Raw genomic sequence first — 22,631 nt, 5'->3', positions numbered from 1 at the left:
GGGAAAAGTTTCAGTTGGCAAGATGATTGAGTTCTAAAGATTGGTTATGCAACCATGTGAATATACTTTATCACACTACTGAACTGTACGCTTAAAAATGGTTAGTATAATAAACGTTATGTTGTGTGTATTTTACCACATTAAAAAGAAACATGAGATAACACTACTCACCAAGCAGGGTCCTCGAGAGGGTGTAACGAGGGGACTTCCGGCTAAGATCTTAGGGTGGTATCCTGCACAAAGTAGGGGCGGACTCCATGGGCCTGCAACCTGGGCAGCCATACAGGGCCCCTGAGCTCAGATCGGTCCCTCACTTGGTTAATGCTGCTGTAGTTGTGTTGAAATTCCTAATAATTTTTGAACAAGGGTACGTGCGTTTTCATTTTGCACGGCGTCCTACAAATTATGTAGCTGGTTCTGCCCCTCAGCCAATGGGAGGCTGGTGGTTCTTAGTGAAAAAGACACCTGGACAGACCTTGCCATCCACCTCGTTCAGAAAGAGCTGGTGAAGGATGTGCTGTGTTGGGGGTGGAGAAGGGTATGGGGGCCACATGGCAACAGCACCCCTCCCTGGGGGTTGAGGAGCAGTGGGGCCACCTGCCAAGGGAGGAGAGGGCCACAGACAGCAGAGGCTGGTAAGGGGCTGGGCCATATCACCCCAAGATGGGGCCCCGACCATCGCCGAGTTGGTATTTCAAGTCTCCCCCGGCAGACCGAGGCCCCAAGGAACCAGCCTCAGAAATCAGCCATCGAAGGAACGTCTCATACGCGAAACAGTGTTTATTGAACACCTACTATGAGCCAGCGGTAAACACACCATCTGTGATCCTCCCGTTCTCATTCACATTCTGGGTTTAAGGACTGAGGCCGGGAACCAAGGAGGGCCCAGTGTCAGCAGTGGGGTGTGAACTCGGCCAGTCGGGCTCCAGATTAGCGCTGGCTCCACTAGATGGCGCTAAACGTAAATAATGATGGGCGCAAAGAGCTCCACGGGCCAGGGAGGGGTTGTGCGGAGGTTTCTGGAATGCCCGCAAGCAAAGCTCAGAGCATCACCTTGAAAGTGCAGCCGTCTCTCCAGAAGGCGGCTCTTTGTTTTTCAGGGAGGCAGTAGTGTGAACGATCAGGTTTCCTAGGTTCAAATCCAGGCTCTGCCACTTAAAAGTTCCACACATTTTCACAACTTTTAAATTTTTATTTATTTATTTTTCTTGCTTAATATAAGTTTTATTTGATATTCTTCCTAGCTTCTCATTGCTTTTTAAAAAAAATTCACAACTTTTTAACTGATGAAATAAAAATATAATAACAATTGAGCATAATTTTTTTTGTAATACAGGTCTACTAATGAGAAGAATGGATTTCTTTGGGGGGCAGGAGGGGAGATAATTTCACTTAATTGGGGTCCAAAGTTAGTGTGTTCCCTAACAAATCGGCTGCAAACGGTCACAAGTAAAAATCATTCTTAGCGTTCTGGAGCCGGTAGTGGGCTGGATTCGGCCAGTGGTTTGCTGACTCTTGATCTAGTATTTTAACTGTGTTAACTGTTTCCTTGGCATTCAATTTTACTTTTGCTGAATTTTGTGCCTTTCTTGAATGTTCTTGGTCTTTAATGTTTTTGGCTGAGTGTCTGAACTCTCTCTTTTATGAACTATTCTCAAGGTTCACGGACTGAACTGAATGTTTATGTCTCCCCTCACCACCCCCGACCCCCCCCACCCTCTCATTCCTGTGCTGAAATCCTAATCCCCAGTGTGATGGTATTAGGAGGTGGGCCTTAGGGAGGTGATTAGGTCATGAGGGTGGAGCCCTCATGAATGGGATTAGTCCCTGTATGAGCCGCCAGAGAGCTCCCTCACTCCTTCTGCCATGTGGGGACTCAGCAAGATGATTATCCAGGAATCAGGAAGCAAGCCCTCACCAGACACCGAATCTGCTGGCGCCAGAATGGCGAGAAATATATGTGTTGTTTAGAAGGCACCCAGTCGCTGGTGTTTTTGTGTTCGAGCAGCCCAAATGGACTAAGACACTTGGATTTATCCTAAGTGTCAGAGGACTGCTCTCTAAGGAGACCGACCAGTGATTACCTTACTTAATTTTCTGGCCACTGTCCATGTCACTGCTTCTTATCTCAGGGTAATTTCAGAGTTTTGTTCAGAAAACTGATTATGGGTGGAACTTCTCTCTTTTGCATGTTGGGGAGCATTTGTCCTCATTTTTATTGGGGTTGCCCGTTTATCTGTTCTTATCTCATCTTCCATATCTATCTCAATTCCTCACTGTTTTTTTTGTCTATTGGGAGTATTTCTACTAGTCTTCCAACTATGTCATGGATTTCTGGCAGATGATCACTTATGCAGTCTGTAGTTCAACTAACTTAACACCAAAAGGGAGATGTGTCTTTGAAAAGAATTTAACAACCAACAATTGCAGTTTAGTACTTTATACAATGGTTATCCTTCAAAACGTATAAACTGGGATCTGCCATAACTTGTGCTGTGATACTCCAAGGTGACATCTCCCCTTGTGCCTGAGTCCTTCTGCCCATGTGAGGAAGATGGGAGTGCCCCATATGAGCAATCCCCCTTGCCTGCCTGGTGGAGCTAAGAACACCAGTGATAACGCAGAATGACAAACGGATCCTCACTAGCCACAAAGGCATGATTTCGGAACAGATGATTTTTTTTTTTGGCCGTGCCTCAGGGCTTGCGGGATCTTAGCTCCCCAACCAGGGATGGAAACCCGGTCCCAGCAGTGAAAGCGCAGAGTCCTAACCACTGGACCACCAGGGAGTTCCCAGAAACAGATGATCTTAAAACAAAACCTTTTAGAGAAATTCCTTTATTTGCATGTTTTTGGTATTCAGATTCCTGGATAGTTAATTTTCTATTGTATTTTTCTATTTCTCCTTCTGCCATTTCAGTGAGATTTTGGGGTGTGAAAAGGTGTTCAGTCCACTGTTTCAAAATGGAAAAAAGTTTGTTTTTTATTTTATTTTTTTAATTTTTAAAAATATTTATTTTTATTATTTATTAATTTATTATTTTTATTTTAGTTGCGGCAGGTGGACTCTTCATTGCAACACAATGAAGTTGTGGTGCATGGGCTCCAGAGCATGTGGGCTCACTAGTTGTGGAGCACAGGCTTAGTTGCCCCTCAGCATGTAGGATCTTAGTTCCCCGACCAGGGATTGAACCTGCATCCCCTGCATTGGAAGGCGGATTCTTAACCACTGACCACCATGGAAGTCCCAAAAGTTTGTTTTTTAACTTTATTTTATTGAAGCTTTAAAAAATTTAAAAATAATACTTTTGTGCTACTAAAAAATTCAGACAATAAAAAATATAGGCTATAAGAAGAGAAAGTACTTTCTATGCCAACTTCTGAAGAGAATGACTCTTAACAGTAACTGCATATCTTTTTTCAAGCTTTTTTTATGCCTCTTATATATAATGCATATACATATTAATGATTTTTAAAATCATACTATACAAAGTTGTGTAATTTTCACTTTTCATTTAATATATTATGTATATGTTTCCAGGTCAGCACACGTAGATCCACTTTATCCCTTTAATAGGTAAATACTATTTCATTAAATTGATGAACTTTAATTTAGCCAATAAGACTTCTGCTAAAAAACATTTATATTTTTCCCAATTTTTTTTTTTTTTTTTTTTTTGCGGTACGCGGGCCTCTCACAGTTGAGGCCTCTCCCGTTGTGGAGCACAGGCTCCGGACGCGCAGGCTCAGCGGCCATGGCTCACGGGCCCAGCCGCTCCGCGGCATGTGGGATCTTCCCGGACCGAGGCATGAAACCTGTGTCCCCTGCATCGGCAGGCGGACTCTCAACCACTGCGCCACCAGGGAAGCCCGTGCGCCACCAGGGAAGCCCCCAGTTTTTAATTATTAGAAATAATACTGCTTTAAATGCTATGGTACACATATCTTTGTTTACCTGTGAGAGAATTTCTATAGAATAAACTCCTAAAACTGGGATTTATAGGTTAAAGATTATATAATTAAACATGTATTAAAAGTCTGATGAATATTGCCCAATTGCCAGCCTTCTAAAAGCTATGCTAATATTCACTTCTATTAGTAGTGGATGTGAGTGCTTTTTTCCCATATCCTTTCTAACATTAGTTGTAACTGTATCTTAAATTTTTGCCAATTTTGTCAGTAAAAAATACCTCATTGAACATTTTAATATCCTTAATTTTTAGTGACTTGGGCATATTTTCATATTTTTACTTACCATCTTTCTTTACCCTTCTGCTCTGGAATTTGTGGTTCCATTTCTTCTGCCAATTTTTGTATTTTTTTCTTATTGATTTGTGCAAACTCTTTGTATATTGTGGATATTAACTAATGCTTTGTCAGATGATGGACACATTTTCAGTTTATCATTTAACTTAGTTGATTGTAGTTTTGGCCTCTTATAAGTTATGTTTTTACAACTTGTGAAGACGGATCTTTCTAGGCCCAACAGGAAACTGAGATACTATACAGGAAAAAGGTTAACAGATTTTAACTACATTAAAACTAATAACATATTAAGGAGTCTGGATGTTACCTTGATGGCAATGGAAAGTCCTTAAAGACTTTTTAACTAGATTTACATGATTAGATTAGCATTGAGATTCTTAGTTTCCTGTCTTTCTCCTGGGACTACCTAGCTCCCAGTTAATTCTTCACATTGGCTAGAACTTTTCCTACTGTTTGCTCTTGTGCTGTTGGTCTCCTCCCACTGCCTGCACCTAAGCCTTCTAGTATTTTGGCTGCTGGTGATGCTGTTTGGAGTGGCATGTACTCTGCACAGGGGCAGGACATGGTAAGACATGTTAAACATCTTCCTAGGTGCTATTCACCTAGGAATTTAAACACTTTTGCACTCGTGAGAGATGGAGATCATTATTCCCATTTCTCCATGAAAAAAATGTAATTAAGAGGCTGGAGGCTTCCCTGGTGGCACAGTGGTTAGGAATCTGCCTGCCAATGCATGGGATGTGGGTTCGGGCCCTAGTCCGGAGGATCCCACATGCCGCGGAGTAGCTGGGCCTGTGCGCCACAACTACTGAAGCCACGTGCCACAACTACTGAGGCCCACGCGCCTGGAGCCTGTGCTCCGCAACAACAGGGGAAGCCACCGCAGTGATAAGCCCATGCACTGCAGTGAAGAGGGCCCCCGCTCGCTGCAACTGGAGAAGGCCCACGCACAGTAACAAAGACCAAATGCAGCCATAAATAAATAAATTTATTAAAAAAAAAGAAAAGGCTGGGATTTTCCCGTGCCCAGACACCTAGAATGTAACAGAGCAGGGATGTAAATTGTGTGTCTCTTCTTTTATGCTGCCTTCAAGTACATTTTCATGGCTGACAGATGTCTGGGGTACATGCTCTTTTATTTTGTATTAATTCAACAAGTATTTGAGCAATTAGTATTTGTGCCTTTTTTTTTTTTTTAATAATCTTCCCAACAACCCTTCAATATAGGTGCTACTGTCCCATTTACAGACAAGAAACTGAGGCAAGAGAAGTGACGGTGACCTGCCAAAAGCCACAAAGCTAGTAGATTTTGAAGCAAGGATTCAATCTAGGCCTGGCTTGTTTTTCTGAGTTTTTTGGCCACGCGTGCGCGGCTTGTGGCATCTTAATTCCCCAACCAGTGACTGAACCCGCGCCCTCGGCAGTGAAACCGCGGAGTCCTAACCACTGGACCGCCAGGGAATTCCCCTGGCTTCAGTTTTAAATTTCTCACTAGGCTAGGCTGCCTCTTCCTAACAGAAGGCGTTTTAAAAATCTAGTTTGAGGACCTAAACCTGTCCCACGCTCAGGGAACACTTCACCAATGAGGTTACCTTTGAGTAGGCCATTTATTGATTACTGGCTGCTGAGCACAACTTGTTATCCTTACAACAATAGCACTAGGGAGGTGCTATGAACAGTCCTAGTTGTACAGATACTGAAGCTGAGCAGCAGAGGGGATAAAGAGCCGACTGGACCCAGGGCCCCAGGCATCATACCGCTCTACCTCCCACTATCAGGCTCGATCCCGACCCCTCTCAACCTCATTTCTGGGCCCTGAAGGTTGCAAGGCTCCCGGGGGTGGACGACTGACTCCTCGTAGGATCTCAGCGCCAGGCGTAGCAGGCCACCGGCATAGAGGTGTAGAGACCGGCAGGGAAAGTCTGACCCCGGAAGCAGTCGCGGCGCTGGCAAGGCCGCGTCTTCGGTTGCCAGGGCGCCGCCCCGGAAGTAGAGCCTGTCCGCGCTGGGTAGCGGTTCGCGTCCTCCTCTGAGCGCCGAGTGGGGTTGGAGGCGGGGCCGGGCCGCGGCGCCGGGCCGCCGTGCTCCGCGCTTCTGGGCGCTCCTCTGCGCTGTGCGCCCACAGGTGAGGCCCCGCCGCCGAGGCCGCCGCCTCCGGGGACCGAGGGTGTGGCCGTGCCCGGTGGGCGAGTGCGCATGCGCGAACGATTGTGGGCCCTGGTCTACGGGGCCGGGAAGGTGCGGTTTAGATGCTGCTCGCTGGACTCGCGTTCCCCGGGAAGCCTGCGCTGACCACTGTACCCCTCTTCCTCCTCCGAGTTCCTATGACTTAACTTGTGCCGCTCGATCCTTGTAATTGCATTCTTCTTATTATTGGTTATCCCAGAATTTCATTGTTCCTAGGCTTTTTCATTCATTTGCAATCTGTATCGTTCCTATTGGCTTCTTGCAGGGCGCGGTGTACCTGTGGCTAGAGCTCTGGACAGGAGACAGGAGATAAGTGTTCCCCGCCCTGCTCACCTCTCTCTGGGGGACTGTTTTCCCATCATTAGACGGGGTGGGGTGGTGGTAGTCATACACCCCTAGAGTAGCTGTGGCATTACAGGGGATTCATCCTAGACCTAAAAGTATCTGGTCGTTGTAAGCCGTTTGGAGGTTTGTTTGCAAAGCGGTTCTTTGTTCAGGAAATATTTAATGAGCACATTTGGGTGCTGGGTTGTGACAGTACAAAAAGATTGGCCCTGCCCTGCACTCAGGGAGTTACAGGCACTGGTAAACAGGTACGTGGAGCATGGGGGTGAGGAGGCGGGCAGGGCAACACAGCTGCGACTGAATGCTGCACGGCACTGATGTGAAGTCATTTATATTGTTACTTTATTTAAAGATGGCTCTTTTTTGCCTTTTCAAAAAAGACTTAACTAGCTGGAAAAGAATGCAAGTGTCCTAGGATCCTGGCCTAGCTGGGACTTTATTTTTTCTTTTTTTGCAGTACGCAGGCCTCTCACTGTTGTGGCCTCTCCCGTTGCGTAGCACAGGCTCCGGACGCGCAGGCTCAGCGGCCATGGCTCACGGGCCCAGCCGCTCCGCAGCATATGGGATCTTCCCAGACCGGGGCACGAACCCGTGTCCCCTGCATCGGCAGGCGCACTCTCAACCACTGCGCCACGAGGGAAGCCCAGCTGGGACTTTATTGAAACTGATAGTGATCAAAGTGTCTGGGGTAGGGGGATGAGGGCAGAGACTGCTCCCATTTTCCGATGGCTGGACCCGGAAGAGTGAAGTGACTCCCATGAGGGTGAGTCCCCTCGCCCTCCGCTGTTTCTCCTCAGAGGTTGTTCTAACTTTTGTCTGGGAGTAGTCATAACTCCAGGAGGTAAAAGGCCTCTTGGCAGAGCTTTGTCCTCCTGGGGTTGTAGACACAGAGATTTCCCAAGATGTTCCCTCGCTCGGTGGAAATCAGCTAAACTCCCGGCCTCCTATTTCTCACCAGGGTAAAGCTGTGGAAGTGTTTATGGGTGATGGTTTCCTGGGTCTCCCTCTTCGGACTTACAGCCCCTGTAGGGCTGGGCTGCGCCTACTTCACTGCTTGGCACAAACAGTGCTTGTTTGACTGTGTGTGTGTGGAGGGAATTCACGTCTTTATTTTTGTTCATTCGTCACGTATTGGTTGAGAGCCTGCTATTGCTAGACGCTGTTCTGGGTGCTGGGATTCAGCAGGAGATAACGTGGCACAGCACTGCTGCTCACAATGTGACGTATCTGTGTCAGACAGACAGTCACCAAGGAACCAAATACATGAACTAGACCAGGTCTTTTCTTTTTAAAAATAATTAATTAATTTATTTATTTTTGGCTGCGTTGGGTCTTTGTTGCCGCGCGTGGGCTTTCTCTAGTTGCGGCGAGCGGGGGCTACTCTTTGTTGAGGTGCGCGGGCTTCTCATCGCGGTGGCTTCTCTTGTTGCGGAGCACAGGCTCTAGGCATGCGGGCTTCAGTAGCTGTGGCGCATGGGCTCCATAGTTGTGGCTCGCGGGCTCTAGAGCGCAGGCTCAGTAGTTGTGGCGCACGGGCTTGGTTGCTCCGCGGCATGTGGGATCTTCCTGGACCAGGATCGAACCTGTGTCCTCTGCATTGGCAGGCGGATTCTTAACCACTGCACCACCAGGGAAGTCCCTTTTTAAAAAAATTAAATTAAATTAAATTATTTATTATTTATTTATTTTTGGCTGTGCCAGGTCTTCGTTGCATGCAGCACATGGGATCTTTGTTGCAGCATATGGACTTCTTAGTTGTGGCAGGCATGCGGGATCTAGTTCCCTGACCAGGGATCGAACCCGGGCACCCTGCATTGGGAGCATGGAGTCTTACCCACTGGACCACCAGGGAAGTCTCATAGGCCAGGTCTTTTCAAACTTGCACTTGCATAATAATCGCCTGAGAGCTTGTTAAGACACAGATTCCTGGGCCCCGCTCCCAAAGAGTCTGAATGTGTACACTCTTGTGTGTGCATGGGGGCAGCTGGAAGATTTGTATTTCTAACGAGCTCCAGGTTGTGATGTGGATGCTGCTGGTCCGCGGACCATGCTTTGAGTTGGCGCCGACTAAACAACTGTGTACAACGTGAGCACCACGGAGAAGTAAAGTGACAGCTCTGTAAAGGGGGAGGATTGAGACTGGGAAGCCCAGTCTGAGGAGCTGACCTTGGAGAAAGGGCCAGATGTGGGGGAAGAGCAAAGCCTTAAGACTGGATGCCGCTTGGTGGGTGTGGGGAGCTGAAAGAGGCTGGCGCCTGGAGAGGGAAGACAGGTGGGAAGGGCACTGGGAGACAAGGCCCGAGAGGCATGGGGGTCCCGGGTCACTCTGGGCCAGCCTTGCAGGCCATGGGTGGACTGCTAGGTTTATTCTCAGTGCAGTGGGAAGCTGCTGCAGGCTTATGAAAGGAGTGACAAGATCTGCTTTGTGTCTGAAAAGATTGGTCTGCTGCTGGGTGGGGAATGTGTTGCCATGGGGTGAGAATGGGGCCAAGGAAGCCAGTTGTGGCCTGGGTTGTGGGGATGCTGGGGAGAGACACAGACGGATCCGGAATTTTCTGGGGGTGGAGCGGGCATGATTTGCTGCTGGACTGGACTGATGGTTACTTCCTCCCCAGGACTGAGGTTGGATTTTGTTAGGTTGTTAAAGCACTTTTCCACTGGGGCTGCCGCTGGTTGAACGCATCTCTTGACTTCGCTGGATCAGGACTGTCCAGGAGCCCCTGGTCCCGGGTGGCTTTCCGTCTCCCGTCACCCGCCTGGCACGGAGTGGCTGTTGGTGCCCAGTGGATGGATGAGAAACTACACTATCGGTGGCCCGGACACCCAGGGATGTCCCGGCGGAAACCTGTTCTCAGGCTTGTGAAGATCCTGCCCACTTGCCCCAGGAGTGGGACCCACGGTGTTCTGGAAATAACCAGCAACTGTCTGGTTTTAGGATGGCTTTCCGAGGCTGACATGCCTCAGGTGGTGACAGCCCACTCTGACTTCAAGCTGTGAGCAGCATGAGGACCAGCACGTCACTCTCTGCTTTTCCTGATTAGGTTTTTATGATGTTCAGTTTGAAAGTAGCTGACCCTGTGACTTAAAATTCTGAGGTGTCAGTTCATATGAACCAGTAGAGAGGTAACGTGTCAAGTTCATCACATAATACCGCTAATTCCACTTTTTTTTTTCTTTTCTATTTTAGGAGGAAGCCACAGGAAAACAATCTGACATCAGGTATTTCTCTATTTACCTGATAAATAGATAAGACTTAGTATTTCCTAGGGTTGGGAAGGCGTCAGCCCTGGCTTCCGTAATGTGGGGATTGGCCAGCTGGTTCCTTAGTCTTCTACAGATGATACCTGAGCCCCCTCATTGTGCCTGGCCCTGGCTGGGTGCTGGGGGACCCACCCCCTGCCCTGTGGGGTCGATGACGCCTGACAAGGGGGATGCATGTAATGACGGTTGACACCCGCGTGTGGGAGGGAGACTGTGCGGGTGGCCACGGCAGCAGTCTCTGCTCTGCCTCTTGCTTTCCAAGCTCCACATTCCCGTCTGTAAGTGGGGAGAGTACCTGCCTGCCAGCCTCAGGTGAGCCGTAACTATGTACCCAGTAGAGAAGGATCTACACATACACCACCCAGCCCGGGGCCTGATGCATCCTGGTGTTCGGGGAGTGGTTGCTGTTGTTTCAGCGATGATAGAAATACGTACTCAGTTACTGTGTAAGGGCGGGGCCTGGCAAGCCCTCCGGGAGGAGGAGCTGGAAAGGATGCGCGTGCGGAGCCGAAATCGGGGGCAGCTTCAGGGTGAAGCTCTTTCTGCCTGATGCACTCGTTTCAAACCCAGTTGACGGTCTGGAGAACCTGCTGTGTGCCAGGTCCACGCCCACCTGACCTTGCAGTAATCCCAGCAGCACCGCCCAGGAGCTGTCACTTTCTTTCTTTTTTTTTTTAACATTTTTATTGGAGTATAATTGCTTTACAATGGTGTGGTATTTTCTGCTTTGTAACTGAGTGAGTCAGTTCTTTCCCATTTATTTCACTGGGGAGGCTGAGGCCCGGGGAGGACTTGCCAGGATCCACAGCGGCGGCTCCATGGCTCAGATGCGTCTCTAAGCGAACTGGGTCTCTAAGCCTCGGGTGTGGAGGGAACTGCTCTCCCTCCTTTGGCTCTTCCCAAGGCTGCCTTTACATCTGCTCTCAGTGGCGGTTTCCACATTGATTTGGTGCATTTCTGAAAAGAGGTTCTTTTAAAGGAGAGGGGGCCTTCCTTCATCTTTTCCTTTTTTAACCGTAAATGTCTCTCTTGTCTTCTTGCTCAGCGCTTTACTGTGCTCTGTTCCCCAAATATATATACGTAAACCTCCTTATGGGTGTACATTTCTTATTCTTCGTTTTTCCCTAGTGTTTAGGATGGTTGTCTCTTGTATTAGTTTCCTAGGTCTGCGGTATCAAAGTGCCCCAAACTGGGTGGCGCAGTGAGGCCAGAAGCCTGAAATCAAGGTGTTGGCAGAGCCGTGCTCTCTCTGAAGATTCTAGGGGAGGGTTCCTTGCGGCTTCCAGCTTCTGGGAGCCCTGGGCATTGCTTGGCTTGTTGCAGCCTTACCTCCGATCTCTGCCTCCATCTGCACATGGCTGCCTTCCCTCTGTCTGTCTGTCCGTTCTTGTGTCTTCACAAGGCGTTCCCTGCCTGTGTGTCTGTGTCCAGCTTTCCATCTCATAAGAGTACCTGTCATTGGATTAAGGCTGACCCGAATGACCTCATCGTAACTGCAAAGACCATACTTCGACCAAATAAGGTCATGTTTACAGGTACCCGGGTTAGTACTTCAATGTATCTTTTCAGGGGCACAGTTCCACCCATAACATTTTCAGGGAAGCAATGAGTCGGGTTCCAAGGACCCAGCCTTGAGGACTTGTCCATCAGTCACTCACACAACAAGCAGTCATTTTTTGCGTCTCATGTGCTGAAGGGCTGGAGATAATGGGGTCGGGCAAATGGACTGTAGGGTTCGCTTCAAATGCTCCCCTTTAAATCTAGAATCAGTGGGTTGAGAGGGAAACGGGTGACTACGAGAGTCCCTCGCCTCACACGTTTATGGAAGGAACATACATAAAGAACTGAAATGCAAGTTGGGAAGTTCTGAGTGTCCGCAAGGATGGCAGGAAAGGTCTGCAGGGGGTCCCGAGGAGGGAAACACTAATTCCAGTGAAGGCGATGAGAATGGCCCCCTGGGGGAAGTGGCCTTTGAACTGTGCCCCGCGTGGTTGGTGGAGCTGGATAAAGAGTGGTGGAGAGAGACGTTAGGATGGAGGGACAGCGCGGGCACAGGTTCGCGGGCGAGCACATGAGCATGGAGCAGCAGAGGGGGGTGCGTTCAGCCAGAGCAAGGGCTGCGTGAAGTGAAGGGGTGGCCTGGCAGCTTGGCAAGGTCAGCGGGAGCCAATAAGTAATTAATTCAGAAGTACTTATCACGACAAGAGAGGAACCCAAGGCATCCTCCGTTGGGCACTTAAACAGAAGACGCCATCCACTGAATGTTCTGGTTAGTTACCATTTGGCTGTATTCATAAACTGTTAGAACACCTCTTGATCTTGTGCTGTGTACATTTCTCTGTGTATTAATGTTTTTTCTCATTTTTAATATTTTGGCTGCATGGCATGTGGGATCTTAGTTCCCCAACCAGGGGTCAAACCTGTGCCCCTGCATTGGAAGCATGGAGTCTTAACCACTGGACTGCCAGGGAAATCCCTAATTATTTTTTCTTTTTAATTTATTTTTGGCTGCATTGGGTCTTAGTTGTAGCATGTGGGCTCTTCTTTGCGGCGCATGGGCTCTGTAGTTTGCGGCACATGGGTTCTCTAGTTGAGGCGCGCGAGCTCAGTAGTTGCGGTGCACGGGCTTAGTTGCCCTGCGGCATGTGGATCTTAGTTCCCCGACCAGGGATCGAACCTGCATCCCCTGCCTTGGAAGGTGGATTCTTAACCAGTGGACCACCAGGGAAGTTCCCCTAATTTTTTTTTCCCCTAATTTTTAAAAAATTTTATTGAAGTGTAGTTGATTTACGATGTTGTGTTAAATTCTGCTGTACAGCAGTGTTTCAGTTATACGTGCATATATTCTTTTTCATATTTATTTCCAGCATGGTTTATCACAGGATATAGAATATATTTAGTTCCCTGTGCTATACAGTAGGACCTTGTTGTTTATCCATTCTATATATAGTAGTTTGCATCTGCTAATCCCAAACTCCCAATCCTTCCCTACCCTACCCTGTCTCCCTTGGCAACCACAAGTCTGTTCTCTATGTCTGTGAGTCTGTTTCTGTTTCATAGATATGTTCATTTGTGTCATATTTTAGATTCCACATATAACTGATATCATATGATATCTGTCTTTCTCTTTCTGACTTACTTGGCTTAGTATAATAACCTCTAGGTCCATCCATGCTGCTTCAAATGGCATTATTTCATTCTTTTTTATGGCTGAGTAATATTCCGTTGTATATACATACTACATCTTCCTTATCCATTTATCTGTTGGTAGATATTTAAGTTGTTTCCATGTCTTGGCTATTGTAAATAGTACTGCTATGAACATTGGGGTGCATGTGTCTTTTCAAATTATATTAGTTTTCTCCAGGTATATGCCCAGGAGTGGGATTGCAGGATCATATGGCAGCTCTGTTTTTAGTTTTTTGAGGAACCGCCATACTGTTTTCCATAGTGGCTGCACCAATTTACATTCCCACCGACAGCGTAGGAGGGTTCCCTTTTCTCCACACCCTCTCCAGCATTTGTTATTTGTAGACTTTTTGATAATGGCCGTTCTGACTGGTGTGAGGTGTTACCTCATTGTAGTTTTGATTTGCATTTCTCTAGTAATTAGCAATGATGAGCATCTTTTCTTGTGCCTGTTGGCCATCTGCGTGTCTTCTTTGGGGAAATGTCTATTTAGGTCTTCTGCCCATTTTTTGATTGGGTTTTTTTTGTTGTTATTGACTTGTATGAGCTCTTTGTATATTTTGGAAATTAAGCATTTGTCAGTTGCATCATTTGCAAACATTTTCTCCCAGTCCATAGGTTGTCTTTTCATTTTGTTTATGGTTTCCTTTGCTGTGCAAAAGCTTATGTTTGATTAGGTCCCATCTGTTTATTCTTGCTTTTATTTCTATTGCCTTGGGAGACTGACCTAAGAAAACTGGTACAATTTATGTCAGAGAATGTTTTGCCTATGTTCTCTTCTAGGAGTTTTTTGGTGTCATGTCTTATATTTAAGTCTTTAAGCCATTTTGAGTTTATTTTTGTGTGTAGTGTGAGGGTGTGTTCTAACTTCAGTGATTTTCATGAGGCTGTCCAGCTTTCTCAACACCACTTGCTGAAGAGACTGTCTTCTGCATTGTATATCCTTGCTTTCTTTGTCAAAGATTAATTGACCATATGTATGTGGGTTTATTTCTGGGCTCTCTAATCTTTTTTTTTTTAATACATTTATTTTTTTATTTTTGGCTGCGTTGGGTCTTCGTTGCTGCGCGTGGGCTTTTCTCTAGTTGCAGTGAGCGGGGGCTACTCTTCGTTGTGGTGCACAGGCTTCTCACTGCAGTGGCTTCTCTTGTTGCGGAGCACGGGCTCTAGGCACACGGGCTTCGGTAGTTGTGGCTCGCGGGCTCTAGAGCGCAGGCTCAGTAGTTGTGGCGCACAGGCTTAGTTGCTCCGTGGCATGTGGGCTCTTCCCAGATCAGGGCTCAAACCCGCGTCCCCTGCACTGGCAGGCAGATTCTTAACCACTGCGCCACCAGGGAAGTTCCTGGGCCCTCTATTCTATTCCATTGATCCATATGTCTGTTTTTGTGCCAATCATTTGTGTATTTTATTTTAGGTAAGAATCCGAGTCAAAATTTGGTGAAACTGAAGAGAAATTGGATGTTCCCGGTGGCCTCATAAGTACCTATGGTAGGTCCGGGCTGAGATGTTTTCCTTGGTGACCACTTGTCCACACAGCAGGTGGAGGGTGCAGGGGGCCGAGAGGAAACCTACCCTTCTCGGAGGCTCCATTTCCTGCTCAGTAAAGTGAAGGTGAGAATATTTGCCCCGTCGGCCTTATTGGGTTTAGGAGTGTACCCTTGGAAGTATTTTCAGACTATTTTATGACTGAAGTGCAGCACACGTATAAAGTATGGCCTTTATCATTATTCTGTGTTGTTGCTCTTACTTCTGCGTCATCTCCAGGTGGGAGCTGTGGCGGGAGTGAGGTCGCCCAGTGAGACTGGCGCTTGAAGTGCAGGGTGTGGGTTGTGGTGTAGGCGCTACCTGGCTTGGGGGTGATTCTCACCGAAATCCTGTGTCTGCAGTTGGACTCTAGGGGGCAGAGTACGAGCAGGATTGGTCAGGGATGCAGGGCTGTTCAGACTGAAATCAAATACAGGCCGACCTCAGAGATAACTGCAGATTCCAGTCCAGACCACCGCAGTGAAGCGAATTATCGCAAGAAGGCAAGTCACATGAGTTTTTTGGTTTCCCACTGGATTTAAAAGTTATCTTTACACTGTACTGCAGACTGTATTGGGCGTTAGCAACTTGTCTAAAAGAGGTACATGCCTTAACTAAATATTTTATTGCTAAAAAATGGTAGGCATCACCTGCGCCTTCAGTGAGTTATAGTAGTAACACCAAAGATCACTAGATCACAGATCACCGTAGCACATATATAATAATGAAAAAGTGGGAAATATTACAAGAATATTGTGACACAGAGACACGAAGTGAGCAAATACTGTTGGAAAAATGGTGCCGACAGACTTGCTCGATGCAAGGTTGCCACAAAACTTCCATTTGTAACACACGCAGTATGTGCAAATCACCGGTGGTGAAAAAGTAAACTCCCCTCAGCAGTCGGCCTGGACAGTGCAAGGGGGTGTGAGGCGTGCGGGGTTTGCTCCGGTACAGACATGAGTTACCGGCACACGGGGACTCGGCTTCTGTGGTGCTTCTGCCATCATTTCCGTGTGGTGGCTGCTGACCTGCACGTGGGTCATGACCGATCAGTCAGCAACCTTCTGTGGCTGTCACGTGGCACTTAGAGCTTGCAGAGAGCGGTCCATTTATTCCTCACTTTGACCCTGTGGGCGTTGTCATCATCCTGATGAAGGCCAAGTTCACAGAGGGAAGGGCTGGGCTGTGTGGAAAGAGGTTTAGGGTAGGGTCACCCTAGGTTTGGCTCAAGCCACCATCAGTCCCTTTGGTCTGTTCTTACACAGGCTCTTAACCTTTGAGCCTCAGCTTCCTCATCTGAAAACCGGGGATAATGACAATCGTATGAGATGCTTCCTGAGTGCTTCCTTACGTGCCAGGCACCGTGTTCAGTGCTTTACATGTGTTCACGCATTTACTTCTCACTCCAGCCTATGACATGGATAGATACTGTTGTTATCCCCATTTTACAGAGGGGGAAACAAGTTCGGAGAGGTTAAGTAACTTGCCCAAAGTCACACAGCTCGTGAGTGGTGGAGCTGGGCCTCAAACCCAAGCTCCGGGACCTATGCTTGACCATAGTCCCGCCTCGATGATACTACCCGCCTTGCTGGGCAACACGAGGAGGGAGTGGGCTGATGCTGGGTGGAAGCACCCCGAGCTCCGCCTGGTGGATTCTATCATGAGAGTGTCTTCTCTTTTCCTCTCCCAAGCAACACATACCTGGGTCCCCATCTCTACGTCCCATGCCTTTTCTGCCCGGTTAAGTTGCCCCAAACGTGAAGCTATTATAAGTCCATGGGGGAGGTGCCTCCTTTCATAAAAGGCCCTCGAGGCTCCTCAGGTCCCCGGCTTTCAAGCCCAGTTTTTCACAGAAGCCCTTCCTGAAAGCCCTTCACCTTCTGTGAAGAGGTACACAGAAGTGTAACAAATGCAGCCGTCTCTGGTCGGCGCTGGGGTGGGAGCCTGGAATCCTGGGCTGCCCCAGCAGTTTGAAAACGAGAATTCAAAGGAGGAAACAAGTCCAGAAACTTTCTCAAAGTCACATGGTGGTACTGACAGGCCTGTGACCACAGTCACTCATTCTCTCTGAAGTGATCATTTGCTGCATGCCAGGCACGGTGCCAGGTCCTGGGTGCAAAGCAGTGACAAAGAAAGCCAGCTCCTGCCCTCTAGCAAGGACAGAACTGCAGGGTGCCCAGGGGCCGCGTAGCTGGTCTGGAGAGTCAGAGAGGCTTTGTGGAGGAAGTGACATTCACTTATGCTAGCAGACTGGTGGGCAGTAGCTTGGCCAGGCAGAGCAGGGCGGAGTGCTGCAGGCAGAGCATGTGCCAAGGCCCTGAGGTAGAAGAGGAGGTGGGCAGAGAAGTCCAATGTGGCAGGAACAGCGGGTGAGGGAGAAGGTGGCACAAGATGTACCTGGAAAAGCAGGTGAGGGCCAGGGGGCTGCGTATTTTAAGTACAGTGAGAGCCACGTTGCTTGTTCACCAGGATTGATGTGGTCAGACAAACACTTAATATCACCCACAGTTAGGGACTTCCCTGGTGGTCCAGTGGCTAAGACTCCGTGCTCCCAAAGCAGGGGGCCCGGGTTTGATCCCTGGTTGGGGAAACTAGATCCCACATACATGCCGCAACTAAAAAGATCCCGCGTGCTGCAACTGAGACCCGATGCAGCCAAAATAAATAAACAAATAGATAAATATTAAAAAAGATCACCCACAGTTAAAGAGAGTGAATTGGTGAAGCGAATCCGGAAGCAGCAGGGAGATAGGCAGAACTTGAGGGGACGGGGGGTGCCCAGACTGGGGTGAGTACTCGCACCCACCCGTCAGAAGCCAGCTCCAGGGTCCCTGCTCAGGGCAGCCTCCCCGCTGCCACCGCTCTCACAGTGGTGCCTGTCCTCGTGCCTGTCCTCGTGGTTCCAGTCACAGCTGCCATTCGGCGTGTGTTGCCGTTATTTCCCGCTTAGCCAGGATTCTCAGTCTCAGCACACCTGGCCTTTGGGGCTGGATGCTTTGTTGGCGGGGGCCGGCGTGGGGCATACTGTACGTCGGAGGGCGTTGAGCAGGATCCCTGCCTCTGCTCCCAGATGCCACAAGCATCCCTCACCCCCAGTGCTGGCAAGCGAAGTGCTGCAGGCGTTGCCGGATGTCCCCCGGGGGTGACCTGCCCTGGCTGAGAGCCACTGTGGGGAGGACTGAGCTGGGGGTGGGGGACGTCTGCTCGCCTCGTGTAGAGGGCTCCTTTGGGCGAAGGGACGTGAGTTGTTAAGTTTCATGGCTCCGATAAGGTGATCTCTTCCAGGATTATGGCAGGAAAAGTGAAATGGGTCACTGATATCGAGAAGTCGGTGCTGATAAATAACTTTGAAAAGAGAGGATGGGTGCAAGTGACAGAAAACGAGGACTGGAATTTTTACTGGTAAGTATAAACCAGGGTTTGGTTGTCTTCCAGAGCCCGTTTATCAGCGCGGTTAATCCCATACCGGCGCATGGACTGTCCTGTGCAGGCGCCCCCACGCCATCGTGCCGCCTCCCCTTACACTTCGCTCATCCGGGCCCTTCGTGCGCGCGGGGAGAAGGCCCTGGGTTAGTATACGTGGTGGAGTGTCCCCTGCTCCTGGTTATCAGGAAGTCCCGGGATGTCTCAGCACGGCTGAGTGTGGTTACACGGCAGTGGGAATTTGGGTGAGAAACCAGAGCCCCACCCGCCTCCAGTTCGTGCTGGTCACAGTGGTGCCCTGTTGCCTGGCACCTCGGGGTGCGCTGGGGAGGTCAGCATCCTGTGGGGTGGTGTGGGGAGGAGATTGGGGAAAGGGCTCGGGGCTTCCTTTCACCTCCCTCCCGTTAGGCCAAGAGGGTGCCGGCTGGACTGACTGAGAAACCGCGGAAATGCGTGAGACTGGAAAAGCAGTGTGTGGGCCCTGAGTCCCGGGTGGTACCACCCAGCCAGGAGCCTGGAGTCTTCCTAGACTCCTCTCCTCGCCTCTCACTTCCTCAGGGTGAGGTCCTGTGTCCTCCTTGGTCCAGGCCGGGTCTGCTCCCTCCCTCGGGGCGGCCTCCACATCCCTGCTGGGTTCCTCAGCCGAACCCTTCGCCGACCCTGTGCAGCTCCTGGGTCCAGAGCACTGCAGTGAACCTTTGAAGGGGCAGGGGGCCAGTGGGGGCACACGCCGGGGTCGGCAGGGGCTTTGTCACCCTGTACATCCCCCCGCCCCGGACTCACTCTCCCTGCCGCTACCTTGAGAGACGTTACTCGGCTTCTCTCAGCCACTTCTCTTCCCCGCTCCTCCCCTGGTCCCCGCCGGTGCAGCGGGCTGCGCGTTTTCCCCTGTTGACCCGCTGCTGAAACGGTCTTTCTTTTCCATCTGTGTACGTGCTATGCTTTCTATGCCTCCTCAGCCCCCCATTTGGAGACGCAGTGCATCCAGGGGTTACATGTCCAGACCCTGGAGCCAGAGCCACGCGTGGCTTCAGCCCTGGCTCTTCCGCTGCCGTCTGTGTGGCTGTTAGCAGAGGACTTGGCCTCTCTCTGCAAATACCGTTGTTTGAGGTTTCAAGGAAGCAGTGAAACCCAGAACTCGGGGCAGTGCCTGGCGCATGGCGGGCGCCCCATCAGCACGTGCTGTCACTGTCCTTTGTGCACCAGCACACCTGCCCTGGAAGCCACCTCTGCCTCTCGCGCCCTCCCAGGCTGCTCTATTCAGGTGCCGTGGCAGCAAATGCTGAGTGCCGTGATTTGGGATTTCCCGGCCTGTCCCCTCTTCCAGTGTCACTGTGAACCCCTGGAGAATGAGGACCTGGCCTGGCTTATCTCAGCATCCCCGGAGCCTGGCCGGGCCTGGGCACAGAGTAGGCAGCACCCAGCCTCCAGCTGCAGCGGTGGATGGAGAGGTGACCCTAGCTTTGCTCCTGGCAGCAGTGAAGTCACCTGCCCTTTAAACTGCAACCTGGGAACTCCCTGGCGGTCCAGTGGTTAGGACTCTGCGCGTTCACTGCCGAGGGCCTGGGCTCGATCCCTGGTTGGGAAACTAAGATCCCACAAGCCAGGCAGCATGGCCAATAAACAAACAAACAAACAAACTGCAACCTAATTTCCCTTCAGGAGTGTGGACTGCAGAGAGGAAGGGCGTTTATGGAGTAGTTCAGTGCCTGTGTATGGTTTAGTGTCAAGTTTACGTTCTTTCTTCTCAAAGGTAAAGTGAAATCCTTTATCCAGAGCCCTGTTTCATGGGAGCTCTGAAAAGAAGGCTGAACAGGACAGTATTTTGTACTTGCTGTTTGGTGTTCCGCTGCCCAGTGCTGTGGGGCCCAGCAGAACTCAGCGCGTTCTTTCGGCTTCTCTGGGCAGCTGGTCACATGCCAAGGATGGGGGTGGGGGGGTTGGGATTTGAATGCTTGCTTCTTCATGCCGAGAAGCGTTTTGGAGCTTTTCTCAACCAACAAGAGAATGACAGAGAAGAAAAGAGCTAAACAGTATGATAAGTTTGGATATTTGAGATATCTTGAGAGCTCATGCTTTAAACGCTAAGTGTCCTGTCGGGTCTTAAAAATTGGTTAGGGAAGAATATTGGAAACAACTAAACATTAACTGGTTGGGGAAAGGTGAATAGATTAACCAAGTGGATTACGGTACAGCCATTGAAATAATTGTGATGATTATAAAGCAGTTTGGGAAACTGAATAACAGTAAGTGTGAAGAAAAACATATTACGAAATTGTATTTGTATTCTGATAACAACTATGCAAAACAGCTTGCCTGTGGGCAGGAAGTAGAAGGAGTGTGAAACAGGTAAACACTGGCTCTCCTGGAGGGGGTGTATGGGTTATCCATTGCCGAACTGATGGTGAGTAACAAACACCACAAACTTAGGGGCCTGAAACAACAACCACTTTTTGCTGCGCATGAGTTTGTGGGTTTGGCTGAGCGGTTCTTTTGGTCTGGCAGAACTGCACTCACACATCTGCTGTCACCTGGTGGGTCATCTGAGGCTTGGCTGGTCTAGGATGCCCTTGGCTAGGACGACAGGGGCTTCTCTCCACAAATCTCTCACATCCCTCCAACCGGCTAGCCTGGGCTCGTGGTGGTGTCGGGGGCCCAAGAGGGAGGTGGCAGCTCTCAAGGCCTTTCGGGGCTAGTCTCAGAAATGGCACACCATCACTTCTGCCCTTCTTTTTGGCCAAAGAAAGGCATTAGGTCAGCCCCAGTTCAAGGGGAAATGTATTTTACCTCCCGATGGGAGTTGAGGGGTGGACAATTGGGACCCTTTTTACAATCAGGCTACACAGCAGGTGAACATTTATTTATAACAAAGGGTCCTTTGTTCCTTGGAGAAATGCCTGATGCTGGGCCTCAGGAAGAATTGTACCAGGTGAGCTTGGAATAGCTTGTCTTAAGGGAAAGCGAGGACGTCGTCGAGGCCTGCTGGATTCAGGTTAATAAAACTCAGGAGACAACTTGCAGAGTTCCTTCTGCCCCAAATAGGGACACCTAGAGCTTCCATAAGAATAATGACAGCAGACTGAAACTCATGAATCATGTTTGAATCTATGAGTTGATAAAAATGGCCCCCAAAAGAACTGAAACGGAACAGAACCCCACATAATTTGTGGCACATTAAAATGGCCACAGAGTTTTTGACACCACTTCCTTCTGCAGATGGGGTCTTCGTTCCCCTCCTCCTGACCTTGGGTGGGCTCTGTGATTGCTTTGGCCAGTGGGATGCAGTCAGTGTGATCCAGTCAGTGTGATACAGGCCTTAAGAAACCAGCAGCTTCCTCCTCCTGTGTGGGAACCCCCTGCGGGAGCCCTGAGCTGCCACATGAGAAGCCTGACCATCCCGGGGCTGTTCTGCTGGAGAAGTTGCAGCTGCACCCACCTTCCAGCCATGCCTGCCAAGGTGCCGGATGTGGAAGAAGCCTTCTCGGGGCCCCCAGACCAGCCGGCTGAATCCCACCCAGCGACCTCAGTGCTGCGTGGGGCAGAGCGCTCTGCTGAGCCCTGCCCAAATTCTTGACCCACAAAACCTCGAGATATCATAAAATGGTGGTTGTCTTGAGTAGCTAACGTTGGGTAATTCGTTTTGCAGTGATAGGTTCCCAGAACACAGCTCACCACACGTCTGCGGGTGGTAGGGAACCAGCTCACTGTTTTGAAAACTGGTAAAGGGAAAGAGTCACACACTTACTCAGTCTTCCCTGTACGAACCATTCACGGGTTACCTAAATTGTTGACGAAGGGAAGTTTCTCCTTGTAGAAATATTCCTGCCGATAAATGAAGGAGGAATGAAAAATGAGAATTTCACTGTTTTGCAACCCCTCACGGCATAAGGATCTGCACCTGTGCAGGACAGAGGCCACTGACCACAGGACAATAGGACACTTAAGTGTGGCTGGTCCAGACAGAGACGTATGTGCCGGAGCGTGATGTACGCTCCCGTTTTAGTACGAAGAAACAGATGTAAAATTCCTCATCACAAATTTTTATGTTGATGATATGTTGAAATGATAATATTTTGGATATATTAGGTTAAATAAGATACATTAAAATTACTTTCACCTCTTTCATTTAACTTTTTTTTGGCTGCGTTGGGTCTTCGTTGCTGCACGCAGGCTTTCTCTAGTTGCGGCAAGCGGGGGCTACTCTTCGTTGCGGTGCTCAGGCTTCTCATTGTGGTGGCTTCTCTTGTTGCGGAGCACAGGCTCTAGGTGCGCGGGCTTCAGTAGTTGTGGCACGCGGGCTCAGTAGTTGTGGCGCATGGGCTTAGTTGCTCCACGGCATGTGGGATCTTCCCGGACCAGGGATCGAACCCGTGTCCCCTGCAATGGCAGGCGGATTCCCAACCACTGTGTCACTAAGGAAGTCCCCCTTTAAC

General features: G+C 49.4%; 1 protein-coding gene across 14 annotated transcripts in view; it reads left to right on the top strand.

The window, feature by feature from the left end:
• Positions 1 to 6,272: 6,272 nt before the first annotated feature.
• TTLL1 (TTL family tubulin polyglutamylase complex subunit L1) overlaps positions 6,273 to 22,631 on the top strand; it is a 36,750-nt gene continuing 20,391 nt past the window's right edge. The window contains exons 1-5 of one of the 14 annotated variants that reach the window (XR_003433037.1): positions 6,273 to 6,391; positions 9,986 to 10,017; positions 14,663 to 14,736; positions 15,135 to 15,275; positions 18,061 to 18,177. Coding sequence is in view for 1 of the 14 variants with exons in the window: in XM_027107884.1 (XP_026963685.1) it covers positions 18,065 to 18,177 (113 nt within the window). In the remaining 13 variants the exon portion in view is untranslated. Of the gene's footprint in view, positions 6,392 to 6,525; positions 6,619 to 7,409; positions 7,562 to 9,985; positions 10,018 to 14,662; positions 14,737 to 15,134; positions 15,276 to 18,060; positions 18,178 to 22,631 lie in introns of those variants that run through there. The other 13 variants (XR_003433041.1, XR_003433036.1, XR_003433043.1 and 10 more) reach the window with 13 other exon arrangements.

This window comes from Aethalodelphis obliquidens, unplaced genomic scaffold (assembly GCF_003676395.1).
Source record: "Aethalodelphis obliquidens isolate GAN/ISIS:26980383/991018 unplaced genomic scaffold, ASM367639v1 scaffold8, whole genome shotgun sequence".
NCBI classification, from domain to species: domain Eukaryota; kingdom Metazoa; phylum Chordata; class Mammalia; order Artiodactyla; family Delphinidae; genus Aethalodelphis; species Aethalodelphis obliquidens.
This window is presented reverse-complemented; position numbering and strand designations above follow the sequence as displayed.